Source organism: Ictalurus punctatus, chromosome 9 (assembly GCF_001660625.3).
Source record: "Ictalurus punctatus breed USDA103 chromosome 9, Coco_2.0, whole genome shotgun sequence".
Taxonomy (NCBI): Eukaryota; Metazoa; Chordata; class Actinopteri; order Siluriformes; family Ictaluridae; genus Ictalurus; species Ictalurus punctatus.
Genome location: NC_030424.2, coordinates 29,142,857 through 29,157,391, shown reverse-complemented (window position 1 = coordinate 29,157,391; position 14,535 = coordinate 29,142,857). Strand labels below are relative to the sequence as shown.

General features: G+C 40.6%; 1 protein-coding gene across 1 annotated transcript in view; it reads right to left on the bottom strand.

Moving 5' to 3' along the window:
- Positions 1-14,535, bottom strand: part of dlgap2a (discs, large (Drosophila) homolog-associated protein 2a) — a 172,375-nt gene that overhangs the window by 5,224 nt on the left and 152,616 nt on the right. The window contains exons 10-12 of the mRNA XM_053682452.1: positions 5,009-5,094; positions 3,596-4,050; positions 3,405-3,496 (exon numbers count right to left, since the gene is read on the bottom strand). Of these exons, the coding sequence (XP_053538427.1) occupies positions 3,405-3,496; positions 3,596-4,050; positions 5,009-5,094 (633 nt within the window). The remainder of the gene's footprint in view (positions 1-3,404; positions 3,497-3,595; positions 4,051-5,008; positions 5,095-14,535) is intronic.

Genomic DNA, 14,535 nt, shown 5'->3' with positions numbered 1-14,535 from the left:
TCTATCTATCTGTCTATCTATCTGTCTGTCTGTCTGTCTGTCTGTTTGATTATCTAATAAACCCTTGTTAATTAATATGATTTAATAGCAGGTCAAAAATCTGAAAAAGCTAAAACCTGTTTTATTTTATTGGTTAGTTAAATAGGATGGAAGTATTTTTCAGGTGTTTATTATTATTACACAGGTGTTATGTATTATTATTATTATTATTATTATTATTACACAGGTGTTATGTATTATTATTATTATTATTATTATTATTATTATTATTATTATTACACAGGTGTTATGTATTATTATTATTATTATTATTATTATTATTATTATTATTATTATCATTATTATTATTACACAGGTGTTATGTATTATTATTATTATTATTACACAGGTGTTATGTATTATTATTATTATTATTACACAGGTGTTATGTATTATTATTATTATTATTATTATTATTATTATTACACAGGTGTTATGTATTATTATTATTATTATTATTATTATTATTATTATTATTATTATTATTATTATTGTTATTATTACACAGGTGTTATGTATTATTGTAGGTATCCAGTAACAGAGATTGCATTTTTGGTTTGTTTTATAATTGTTGTTTGAGCTTTAGCAAGTGTTTGTATTAATATTCAATCTTCTTTCCATTACTAGCTCTGATGCGTTATGCAGTGAAGTTCCTCCTGCTTCATTACTGAGGAGCACGTTCACACACGTGCCATGCAGCACACTCCTCCACTAGATGTCCTCGTGTGTAATAATAATAAGAAACTTTATTTCATAGAGCGCCTTTAAAAGCAGCTTCTCAAAGCACCGTACACAAAATAAGCAGTACACAAAAAAGCAAAATAATATTATAATAGTTAATAAGAATAACAATAACAATAATAATAATAATAATAATAATAATAATAATAATAATAATAATAATAATAATAAAAGTAGACATCAGAAGTCAAATGCAAGTTTAAAAAAGTAAGAGAGCTTTATAAATGCTGAGGTCTGAGCTTGTGTAGTCAGCATCACAAGTGAACACAAGCTGGATCCTTCAGCAAATTCAAAGAGAAGCCGAGTCCATTTTCTCCGACCGGGGCTTGACTTAGTTCCCAAATTTCTGCTCACCCCATCGACACTTTTCCTGACGGACCCTTAATAAGTTTTACGCTTCATCAAACTCTAATCAGCAGCTAAAGTGGGGGACTGGAAGGACAGCTACTTAATCAACAATGAGATTACCCTGATACGACTTAATGAGTTAAGGATTAATATGATTATACAAACGAATTGCCTTTCACAGATCAAATACATGCTTGTCGATAGATCCTTGCCGAGTTACACAACTCACAGTGATATCTGTGTAATGTCCTAGCTGCCTCAAATACAGCTCATCAAACTGGAACTGTTTTTTGTACAAAGTTTGCTTCTTAAAATTTGCACAGGCGCTATGACGCCAAAGTAGCTAACAAGCTAATGACCCTAATGCGTTAAGATTCCCTGAACTAACAATATTCACTGCATTATTGTTGGATTCAGAGTTACCAAAAGTTATGAAAGGAAAGTTGCTCGTATTCAGAATCACGTTATGCAGCTGCTTAAGATTCTCAATTTATGCCAATGAGTTTCAAGGTTGCCAGATTGTTCTTAAAGGGGACATATTATGCAAAATTCACTTTTACGTGGTGTTTCAAAATGAGTGACGTCACAGCGGAGTAGGCCCCGCCCACGACTGGTGACAGACTCTGCCCTATTAGCATAGCTCCTCCCCTGAGTGAGCAGCACACAGTCGGCCATGTTCTCCGCGCTGGATCAGCTACAGTGATGAGAACGTCTCAGCTTCGCAAGCGTCGTAAGTGTTCTGTTCTTGGCTGTAAGAACGAACATAAGAGTCTTCATGTACTCATGAGGCGCAGTGGGGAAGTTTTATTTTTGAACAAAATGTGCGCCAAAAAATAGCTAAATTCGTGTATGTTTGTATGTTTCGAATTATTTTACAGCAGACTGCTTGGAGAACGAGGGTCAATACAAAGCTGAAAAGTTTATTCTCAAGCATGGATCTGCACTCGTGGTCCGGCTTCCTATCCAGAAGACGTAACTATCGCACTTTATATTTTGTGAATGTTTGTAAATCGCCTTTCCGAATGTGCGTGTTAGCAAATTCCACGGCTAACGCGGCTAAAGTTATCATTGTCTCTGTTTGTATTCACGGAGACCAGAGCTACGTCGTATTCATTTTTTTAAACCCGAAAACGCTTACTGTCTGTATAATTCATACCTATAGGGCTGAACACCGGTATTTACGGTATCAGTCATACTGATTCTAGTGATTTGTTGTTGCTGTAGTATCCGAAGCATGAGCTGTAAAGGCGCAGCCCTGTTCTGGAAAGGGGGTGGGGAGCAGCAGCTCATTTGCATTTAAAGAGACACACACGAAAACTGAGTGTTTTTGCTTCCATCCAAGGGACATTTCCAGCAGGGTATAATAAATGATCCGTGGGGTATTTTGAGCTGAAACTTCACAGACACATTCTAGGACTGAGACTTATATTCCATCTTGTAAAAAGGGGCATAATAGGTCCCCTTTAAACAGCAGCACAGAGATTAGGTTTTTCGTTAACATCTAGACCACCACCTTTAAAAGAGCGTGGAAGCCATTTTGTTCAGAATAAATAAATATATATATATATATATATATATATTGTACTCTGAGAGGTAATCGTGTTCACAACTATTTTATCTCACTTCTAATTCACTATTTTGAATTGTCGAATAAATGAAACGCCAAGAACGCCAATGTCTTTGTGAATTTCGAAGTGCGCGGCTGTGAAGAAAACGTGTCTGTGGTTTGAAGGATAAGCTGACCGAGCACTCGGTCCTTAAGAAAAGCCGATGAGTCTCAGATTAAGATACTGATTTCTCTGATTACAAAAAATAAATCAAATAAAGAAAATAATTTGACAAAATCGTGGAGTTTTAAGGCATGATCGTATATATCAATGAACAGTGTCATATTTATGGATTTCACATTAGCGGGAAATGGCATCACATATTCCAGAGTGTTATTTATTGTTTATGTGTCTACATACATTTCTGCATGACATTTCGCGGTTAAATGAATGGTGCTGGATTTAATGCTGCTCCTCACTCTCTAGCCAATGTCACGCACGAAACACGGGCTCAAATTCAAGGTCAAAATCACACCTAAGTGAGACACACTTCTGTTTTACCCCAAATTCCATCCCTTGTGTGTCACGTTTGCAGAACATGTCAACGTAGAGACTTTGTCGCTTGATTTGATGACTTTTCGAACCCCTTTAGTGACTTTTATTCAAAAAAGGGCCTAGCAACAAGACTGATCTCACACACACACACACACACGTATGTGTGTAACTTACCAGATTTTGCTGGCACAGCCAATAAAACTGCTGGAATTTCTGGGACATGAGGAGCTGAGCGCTGCCAACTGCACTCCGGATCTTACCTAAAACTGAAAACACACACACACACACACATTTACCTGTAGGGAACCCCAACACACAGCGTCTGATCCTATTAAACGTAATCACAGTCGGTATTTTGGACTCACTCTCCTCAGACAGGTCGTTCTCCTCTGCCTCTCCCTCCATCTCTTTACACCATCCCTCCATCCTCTTGGTCTCAGCGTGCAGCAGCTGCATGAACCAGGTGCCGTCCCTCCTGGCCGAGGGTGACGCCCGGCCCGAGTCGGAGGCCTGGGGCGGGGTCACCGTCACAGCCACGGTGGGCACGGCGGGCGCAGAGGGCTCGCGCCAGGGCTCTGCGCTGCGCTGTGGGCTGGACGGCTCGTTGGCCGAGCGGTAGTCGTCACGGTAACTGAACAGGCCCTGCGTGCGCACGGTTCTCACTGCGCCGTACTGCGTGGGCGTGCTCGGCTCACTGTGCCTCTGCAGACCGCCGCCCCCAAACTGCAGACCTTTATCCTCCATCGCGGGGAAACCCTCCAGCTCCAGGTCAGCCTGCACAGCCGCCGTCACGCTGTTAGAGCGCTTAAACCGGCCCACGCTGAGACGCAGCGGAGAGAGAGAGAGAGAAAGAGTAACAGAGAAAGAGACAGGCAGACAGAAAAAGAGAGAAGGACAAAAAGAGATAGAGAGTGAGACAGAGAGAGAGAGAGACAGGAAGAAGCAGAAAAATAGTAACAGAGAGAGATAGACAGACAGGCAGACGGCCAAAAAGAGATAACGAGACAGAGCAAGAGAGAGAGAGACAGACAGACAGATCGACAGAGACAAAAAAGAGTTAGAGAGACAAAGTGAGAGAGAGATAGACAGTCAGACAGACAGAGAGAGAAAGAGACAGACAAAAAGAGTTAGAGAGATAAGAGAGCGAGAAAGAGAGAGAAAGACAGAGAGACAGACAATTAGAGATTACAGATCAGCAGTTGTTTCACCTCCTGGTGTATTTTCTGTCTGTCTGTCTGTCTGTCTGTCTGTCTAACCGTTTATCTATAATATTTTAACTTAGCATTCAGTAATAAATTCTTTACTTAATAAAGTAAAGATAAATAAATAAATATAATTGGTTTATTACAAAATTTTACCCTGTTTTTCTTCTCTGTACCCACCCATGGCCACGCCCCTTTCCACGCCCCCAATCGGCATTCTTATATGTCGTTTCTCACGTGTGCATCTTGTGTGCATTTAGTCTCTGCTAACCCTAGCAACGTGACGCAGACGTTTATGTCTGACCCTGACGACGAGTTTACTTCTAATAATAAACGGCGTCTGAGTGACATTTCTGAAAACAAAAAGAAAACTCCTAAATAAAAAGACTCGGCGATTAAATCCAGACGTGAGATGGCTAAGTAAAACAGGTTTTAATGGACGAGCACGTTTGCACAGACTCGGAGAGACGGAACAAAGCGACAGTAACATCAGAAGCTCAGCATCTCGCTCGGGTTTACATAAAGCTCCCTTCTCACTGACACAACAAACACAGTTATGGAAAACTGAGCACTTACCGTTTGTCATCTTCCACCTGGATCCCTACAGAATGATATTCCCGTAATCCTCTGCTCTCCGACTCCGAATCCGTAGCCGCCTCCACCTGGGGTGAACAAAACACAGCTCAGCGCCTCGAACTAAAGTTTAAACACACATACAAAAGCTACAACACTACACTCAGACAACAGCTGATCGAGAGAGAGAGAGAGAGAGAGAGAGAGAGAGAGAGAGAGAGAGAGGAAGAGCGAGAGAGAGAGAGAGAGAGGAAGAGCGAGAGAGAGAGAGAGAGCAAGAGAGAGAGAGAGAGAGAGAGGAAGAGAGAGAGAGCGAGAGAGAGAGAGAGAGAGAGAGAGAGAGAGAGGAAGAGCGAGAGAGAGAGAGAGAGAGCAAGAGAGAGAGAGAGAGATAGAGAGGAAGAGAGAGAGAGCGAGAGAGAGAGAGAGAGAGAGAGAGGACGAGAGAGAGGAAGAGAGAGGGAGAGAGACAGAGGAAGAGCGCAAGAGAGAGAGAGAGAGAGAGAGAGAGAGCAAGAGAGACAGAGAGAGAGATAGAGAGGAAGAGAGAGAGAGCGAGAGAGCGAGAGAGAGGACGAGAGAGAGGAAGAGAGAGGGAGAGAGACAGAGGAAGAGCGCGAGAGAGAGAGAGAGAGAGAGAGAGAGAGAGCAAGAGAGACAGAGAGAGAGAGAGAGGAAGAGAGAGAGAGCAAGAGAGAGAGAGAGAGCGAGAGGGAGGAAGAGAGAGAGGAAGAGAGAGGGAGAGAGACAGAGGAAGAGCGAGAGAGAGAGAGAGAGAGAACACCACTGTCCTGCTTACAGCTGATCCCGGATCAGTGTGTGTCTTCACCTCCACCGCCACCGTTCTTATTACAACTCATACAATATCAGCATCTAACTACAACGAACAGACTTTTTATAACTGATCCAAGATCAGCGAATGCTTCTGACCAGCATGAACAGAAGTACAACGATCCATATTGTAACTGATCGAAGGTCAGCGACTCCCGTTGCGAAGAGACGCTAAAACATCTCAACTCGTCCAACTGTCGCTCATCATTCAGGCCATTAACAGAATCACAAATATTGTCATGATAGCTGATCTAAGACCAGGCACAGTTATCACAGCGAGTAGACAAAACTAGCTCAATATTAATGATAACTGATCCAAGAACAGCAAGCAAGCAGCACTCACCAATCACAATCATTACAACCGATCCAATTTGTACAAAATTGCTATCAGTCGAATAAATTCATACTAATTTTGCACAAAATCAGGCTAGAAAAGAATAACTGATCTAAGATCAGTGACACTACTCATAGAAAATGGATGCGGGGGGAGGGGGGGGGGCAACTACACTACGTTAATTACGACTGATTCTAGATCAGTGACTATACTCACAGAAAGTCTCACTGTAACTAATAGCATGCACAAGACCATGATCAACCGTTTTAAAGCTGATCTGTGATCAGTAAATATCATGTTACAAAAACACTGCGATAAACACTAACTGCGGCTCATGCTTTATAAAACACTGCACTGTTTTAATCAAATTATCTTTGATTTCTATCTCATTAAATGATGTCTAAAATCCACTTGCGTTCTAATCAGCTCAGTTTATAATTTAGATGGATTTTTATTTTCAGCGACTGATCCAAAGCCGGTGCCTGCGTCTAAATAGCATGAGCGATAAGTAACACGGCGTCCTTGTAATAACTGATCCGGGATCAATAACAGTGTTTAACTAACATGAGCATTAGCACTGCTGTCCTTCAGTGATGGTGTCTAACTAGCATGAGCATTAGCAGCCCAGTCCTTGTAATAACTGACCCGAGATCAGTGACGGTGTCTAACTAACAGGAGCATTAGCACTACTGCCCTTGCTATAACTGATCAGAAATCAGTGATTGTGTCTAAACAACATAACTAATAAATATCACTGTTGTCCTTGTAATAATTGATCTGCCGTCCTTATTGTAACCCCCCACCCCCACCCCACCCCTCATATTAAAGGAGGCGGGTATAATGATTATCTATTCTATATGAAATGTAATCTATAATCTGTTTTTGATAGATAGATAGATTAGATATATATATATATATATATATATATATATATATATATATATATATATATATATATATATATTTATTTTTTTTTTGCTTTTGTGTTTTTGTATTTTTTAAATACTTTTCAGACCTTTCATGATTTTTAAAAATAGCTTTTATGACTGTTATAAAACTATATAACGGACAGGTATGGAACATGAATGATCAAAAATGTTTCTGAACACTAGAACTACTCTGAACGAGAGAGCCAGGCTGTAATAACGTGGACTATTTTACATGTAAAACATGTTGCATTCCATTCGTCTTGCATTCTAAAAACATTCGCATGCGAATGATGTAAATTGGGAGGAAGGGCGCGTCTCATTATCCACGACATTGTTAAATCTCCGGCTCTCGGCCCCTCACTGAACGGAGCAGACGCAGAGAGAGGTGAGAGTGCAGCGGGAAAGCAAGACCTCGCGCTTGCAGGACAGTACTGGAGACATTTGGAAAGTTGCTAAGGTTTGTCCAAAAAGTCGCTAGACTTGTTGTTAGTCGCTAAAGGGTCTGAAATGTCACTTAAGGGGTCTGAAAAGACGCTAAAGGGTTTGAAAAGTCGCTAAAGGGTCTGAAAATTCACTACAGGGATCTGAAAAGTCACTAAAGGGGTCTGAAAAGTCACGAAAGTGTCTGAAAAGTCACTAAAGGGGTCTGAAAAGTTGCTAAAGTGTCTGAAAAGTCGCTAAAGGGGTCTGAAGAGTCACTTAAGGGGTCTGAAAAGTCACTAAAGGGTTTGAAAAGTCACTTAAGCGGTCTGAAAAGTCACTAAAAGGTCTGAAAATTTGCTATGGGGGTCTGAAAAATCACTAAAGGGTCTGAAAAGTCGCTAAAGGGGTCTGAAAAGTCACTACAGTGTCTGAAATGTCGCTAAAGGGTCTGAAAAAAGTTAGCAACACTGGTCTGCACTGACAGCTAGATAAAAGGCAGGCTATGCTCCGCCTCTCCCCAGCAAAAAGAAAATACAAAGGGAAAGAGGACGCAGAGTTTTTCATTTCGGCACATCCTATTTGAAAAGCAATAAAATACACTGCGTACCCAAATGATGCCCTGTCAGTGTTTTTTTTTTCTTAAAAACAATTTGCGAACCCCCTTCCGATCCCTCCTGCGCCCCCCTGGTTGAGAACCTCTGTTGTAACTGATCCGAGATCAGTAACAGTGTCTAAATAGCAAGAGTAATAAACAGATCAACAGATTATTATAACTGACCCGAGAGCAGTGACTGTATACAGTCATTAGCATGCACCGAAAGCACAAGTATTTTGATTAGAGCTGATCTATGGTCAGTGATTCCTGTCACAGAACTAGAAACAGGTCTTACAGCAGCTGGTCTAAGATCAGTAACCACATCTAACTAGCATGAACCCAATTATCCTTTTACCTTCTCTACAGTAACTTCAGTGACTTATAAAAGGGCTACATCGTTTCAGGGCTCATCATTGCTAATCTAGGATTAAATTATCCTCATTATAGCTGATCCTGGATCAGACACTACCTTCCTCATTGCCTGATCAGAGATCAGTGACTATCTTCTCTCAGATTTGTGAAAAAGGGCCGCAGGCTTTTACTGAGCCCAGACAGAGGAAGTTATTGGCTCAGGGACCACACACCTGAACACACACACACACACACACACAACTTTGCAAATCGCAGTGGGATGATTAATGGGAGCCATTGAAGCGACAGAGCTCCTGAAAGCACACTTTGACTTACTATGAAAACAGAGGAGATGAGAGATACAGAGAAAGAAAATGATGAAACAGACGTACAGAAAACAAATAAGCGCGCACACACACACACACACACACACACACACCATTGTGCTGGAGATGCTTTGTTATGAGAAATTATACAAATGTACAGCTACGAGACCGACGGTTTGTAATATTTTTAATCATTCCACAGCACTGTTGAATTCTGGATTCTGATTGGTCAGAATTTGTTGATTAATCTTCTAGAAAAGCAGCTGTGACAGTAGCGCAGGTTTATATTAATGCGCTCGTTCTCATACGTTATCGTTTCTATAGCAACAGCTCATTCATAGCAGCTTGTACAGTACGGCGGACGCTGCGCTGATAATAAACGGATTTAAAAACGCGTGAAATAGAGTTAGGGTTATAGGTTTAGGGTTATAGGGTTATAGGGCTATAGGGTTATAGGATTAGGGTTATAAGGTTAGAGTTATAAGGTTATAGGTTTAGAGTTATAGGGTTAGGGTTATAGGGCTATAGGGCTATAGGGTTGTTAGGGTTATAGGGTTAGAGTTATAGGGTTATAGGGTTAGGGTTATAGGGTTATAGGGCTATAGTGGCTATAGTGTTAGGGTTGTTAGGGTTATAGGGCTATAGGGTTGTTAGGGATATAGGGTTATAGGGTTATAGGGTTAGGGTTATAGGGTTATAGGGATATAGTGTTAGGGTAAGAGTTGTAGGGTTAGGGTTATAGGGTTGTTAGGGTTATATGGCTATAGGGTTAGGGTTATAGGGTTAGAGTTATAGGGTCATAAGGTTATAGGGTCATAAGGTTATAGGGTTGTTAGGGTTATAGGGTTAGGGTTAGGATTATAGGGTTAGGGTTATAGGATTAGGGTTATAGGGCTATAGGGTTATAGGATTAGGGTTAGAGGGTTAGGGCTATAGAGTTAGGGTTAGGATTATAGGGTTAGGGTTATAGGGTTATAGGGTTTTAGGGTTTAGGGCTATAGGGTTAGGGTTTAGGGCTATAGGGTTAGGGTTAGGATTATAGAGTTAGGGTTATAGGGTTGTTAGGGTTAGGGTTAGGGTTATAGGATTAGGTTTATAGGGTTAGGGTTATAGGGCTATAGGGTTAGGGTTATGGTTATAGGATTAGGGTTAGGGTTAGGATTATAGGGTTAGGGTTATAGGGTTATAGGATTAGGGTTACAGGGTTAGTGTTTAGGGCTATAGGGTTAGGGTTATAGGGTTAGGATTAGGATTATAGGGTTAAGGTTATAGGATTAGGGTTATATGGCTATAGGGTTAGGGCTATAGGGTTATAGGATTAGGTTTATAGGGTTAGGGTTATATGACTATAGGGTAGGGTTAGGATTAGGATTATAGGGTTAAGGTTATAGGATTAGGGTTATATGGCTATAGGGTTAGGGCTATAGAGTTATAGGATTAGGTTTATAGGGTTAGGGTTATAGGGCTATAGGGATAGGGTTATAGGGTTAGGGTTAGGATTATAGGGTTAGGATTATAGGGTTAGGATTATCGGGTTAGGGTTATAGGGTTAGGGTTAGGATTATAGGGTTAGGGTTATAGGGTTAGGGTTATAGGGTTAGGGTTAGGATTATAGGGTTAGGATTATAGGGTTAGGATTATCGGGTTAGGGTTATAGGGTTAGGGTTAGGATTATAGGGTTAGGGTTATAGGGTTAGGGTTAGGATTATAGGGTTAGGGTTATAGAGTTAGGGTTAGGATTATAGGATTAGGGTTATAGAGTTAGGGTTAGGATTATAGGATTAGGGTTATAGGGTTAGGGTTATAGGGTTAGGATTATAGGGTTAGGATTATAGGGTTAGGATTATAGGGTTAGGGTTAGGATTATAGGGTTAGGGTTATAGGGTTAGGGTTAGGGTTATAGGGTTAGGGTTAGGATTATAGGGTTAGGATTATAGGGTTAGGATTATAGGGTTAGGGTTATAGGGTTAGGATTATAGGGTTAGGGTTATAGGGTTAGGGTTAGGATTATAGGGTTAGGATTATTGGGTCATGGTTAGGATTATAGGGTTAGGGTTATGGTTAGGATTATAGGGTTAGGGTTATAGGGTTAGGGTTAGGATTATAGGGTTAGGATTATAGGGTTAGGGTTATAGGGTTAGGGTTAGGATTATAGGGTTAGGATTATAGGGTTAGGATTATAGGGTTAGGGTTATAGGGTTAGGGTTAGGATTATAGGGTTAGGATTATAGGGTTAGGATTATAGGGTTAGGGTTATAGGGTTAGGGTTAGGATTATAGGGTTAGGGTTCACCAAGGTGTCAGTGTCAGAGGTAAAGCTGTAACTTTAAGTTTTATCTTCAGTGTTGTTCACGCTGCTCTGCGGTTTCTCAGTAACAAGCTCCGTGACAAGCTCCGTTTTATCAACGTCAAGGGAGACTAGAGAGAGGCTGGTGAGGGAACGACTGTTTATAGTGGACATTAAACATCACTACATCTTTTAATGAATAAAAATTGTGATCATTGCCGATTGCTGTAGTATAAGAGGAATAAAACACTTCGGGACGTGCTGTTATAGCAAAATAAAACCGGTGGTAACAGTAACTCCGCCTCATCACACCTCCCTGTTATTGATTATTTTCCTATAACAGCACGACACAGCACGAGTGTTTTTAACCTCTCCAATAGACTGCAGAAGCTCACAGTAATATGTAAACGATGTTTTTCCCCTAAATGTGTAATTGTGTTAAAAAAAAAAACATAAAAAAAAAACAGCCAGGTTAATAAAGTGAAAGATAATTTGCTTAAAATATGCCTGCTTTTATAAAACATGAATCACATTCTTTTACTGTTCATCATTTACTGCTATTTTCCCAATTACAAATTATTGTTAGTATGAAGTGCGGTCGCGGTTGCACATTAGCAAACAAAAATATGTTTTAAAAGACGAAAAGATAAACGGGAAATAATATTAATTTGAGTAATTTGGTGATGAATGAGGACGGCATGATGCTCACTAATCGCATTTAGAGTGATCGTTTCTGCCGTATTTTCCTCTTTTTTTGTTTCTTTCAGCTCGTTTATTTATTTATTTATTTCGTCTTGGGGCATTTAGTTGTAGTCATCTCCATCACATTTCTCTCTTGCTGTGAGTAATTTGTTGTTTTTTTGTTTTGTTTATTATTTGGTGATGGTGATTTCATTCCTGGTCTGCTTACAGCTAGGTGGTTTTTAAACCGCGCACGAAACTTGCTTCAGTTTGAAGGTGATTATTTTAGACTTCGGAACCAAATTAAATAAAAGTGAGACGGGAATTAGAAAAAAAAAAAAAAACCCCGTCTCATCCCTTTATAAATTTGACCATTAAAATCTTCTCTCTTCTACTAAAACTCACGGCCGTCAGCGCTGGGACGACGACGATTCACGTGATTTTCACCGCCAACGTTCTCTCGAGTCCCGTTTATATTCCTGGGTATTTCTCCGCTTGCTTGTAAATCCTTCCTCCGAACGTCACGGCCACTTGGGACTGCGACATCTATCACCGCTGCTGTTTGTTCTGTTGTTGTTTTCTTTTTTCCCCCTTTCTTATCTTCTGAAACTCTGTGTGGTCGGTTTGCTGCTTGTTCATCTGTACAGATCTAAAGTCTGCGAGTCCCACAGGATCACAGATTTGTTCTTTTCCACGATGTCGTACGTTAAAGACCGTTCACCGAAGTGTTATCTTACCTACGGATTCTTTTTTCTCCCTTTAGAAACCTCCCGAAAACACACGTTAGACTCACTACAGTCGGCTGCCGAATCCCCCTGCGGTATCGTACAGCAAAGAAACAGCAAGATCCTGGAAGATTCTGGAAGCATCCTCTCGGACAGAGATCGTAAAAATAAGTCACCACTTGGAGGTGTGCACTTCTGGGAAAATAATCAGCAGCAGGGTGGCGTGATGAAGCGGAGCACGTCCTGGAGTGTTTTATTCCTCTTATAAGGTCGAACGAGTTCCCGTTCTTACTTACGTTACAGCAGCGAGTGTTAATTGTTCAACGAGAACCGTTACAAAGCGCTGACACTGGAGACTCCTTCCATAAACGCTAAAATAAACGTATAAACCTCGCACTGATTATTTTCCGAAAACTGCGCGACGCTGCGTGTTTTACTCCTTACTTAAAGTTTTGTTTAGCTTTGAAAGGTTATGAGGTTACTGAGAATCGCTTACTTTATATAAAACCACCTTAAATGTCACTCTAGGCGTGTGTGTGTGTGTGTGTGAGAGAGAGAGAGAGACAGAGATAGAGCGAGATCTGTGACTAAAAGATTAGAGAATAACCTTGCGCTGCCTTAAAGGCATATGCTTTAAAGAAACAGACGTGTCTGCATACAAATGTACACACACACACACACACACACACACAGAGAATGACCAATTAAACACACACTGAAAGAGAGAGAGTGTGTGTGTGTGTCAGTGCGGAGGAACAGAGGCGTCACCAGAGGAATGAATAAAGAGCCAGTGATCAGTAACTAAGCTGATTATCCAGTGTACAGCTCCAACACTCGAACGCTGCGATAAAATCAAACTTCACACGGAAATAAACGAGAATAAACACAGCGTGGAGGATGAAAGACGTCGGAGTGATGTCACAACACTGTATAGCTAACGCCACGATCAGATCTAATACGGTATTTTATTTTGCTGTCTCACTGCACGCTGCGCCGCACCTACTGTACACCCCTCACTGATCACACCCACCAACTCTGCAAATGGGCGTGGCTTAATATTCTAAAAAGCCATGCAAGAATGAGGATGGTTATATACTCTCACTCAGTAGTCCCGCTTCCAGTCGCTAGTTTGCGCTTCACTCGCTACTTAATTTCACTCGCTAGTTTGCTTCGACTTGCTAGTTTTGCCTTTCACTCACTAATTTGCATTTATTTGCTAGTTTAATTTCACTCGCTAGTTTGCTTTTGCTCACGAGTTTGCTGTTAATAGTTTACTGATTTGCTTTCGCTTGCTAGTTGCTACTTTGCTTTCACTCACTAGTTCCTTTTACTCGCCAGTTTTTGTGTTTGTTCGCTTTCACCGATTAGGATGTTTTGACTTGCTAGCTTGCTATTATTTGTTAGTTTACCTTCACTCAGTAGGTTGATTTTACTCGCTCGATTGATTTTAGTTGCTAACGTTTTTCACTCACTAGTTTATTTTCGACCCGCTAGTTTGCTTTCACTCAAGGTTTACTTGCTAGCTTGCCTTCATTTATTAGTCTTCTTCAACTTGCTGGCTTGCTTTCACTCGCTAGTTTACTTTCACTTAGGCGAGCTTACCACAAATTAGCAGGATTATAATAATCTGGTAATAATCAGACTGAAAAGTGACGTGAATCTTTGTTTACAGTCTATGCTTTGCTGATGAACATGGCTGGTGAAATAAAATGAAAAATAAATAAATAAACAGTCTGCTGAGAAAACACAGTTGGCGTTACAGAAATAATAAATAAAGACCAAAACAAGTGCCTATTTAGCAATATTAGCTAAGCTAGCCAGCTACAAAAACATCGCATTATGCTAATGTTGCCAGCTATGTAGTCTTAGCTTAGCTACTTTTCCATCTCCAGCAGTATTTATTTGACCTGCTCAAACTGCTATCTATTGCTAGCAGAGCATTACTTAAAACCAAGGACTAGTAAGCTAGCTAGCACTAGGCTAACTATTACATTGGTACACCAGTAGCATAGGTGGCTAGTAAGCTAGCTAATATTAGGTTAAACATTA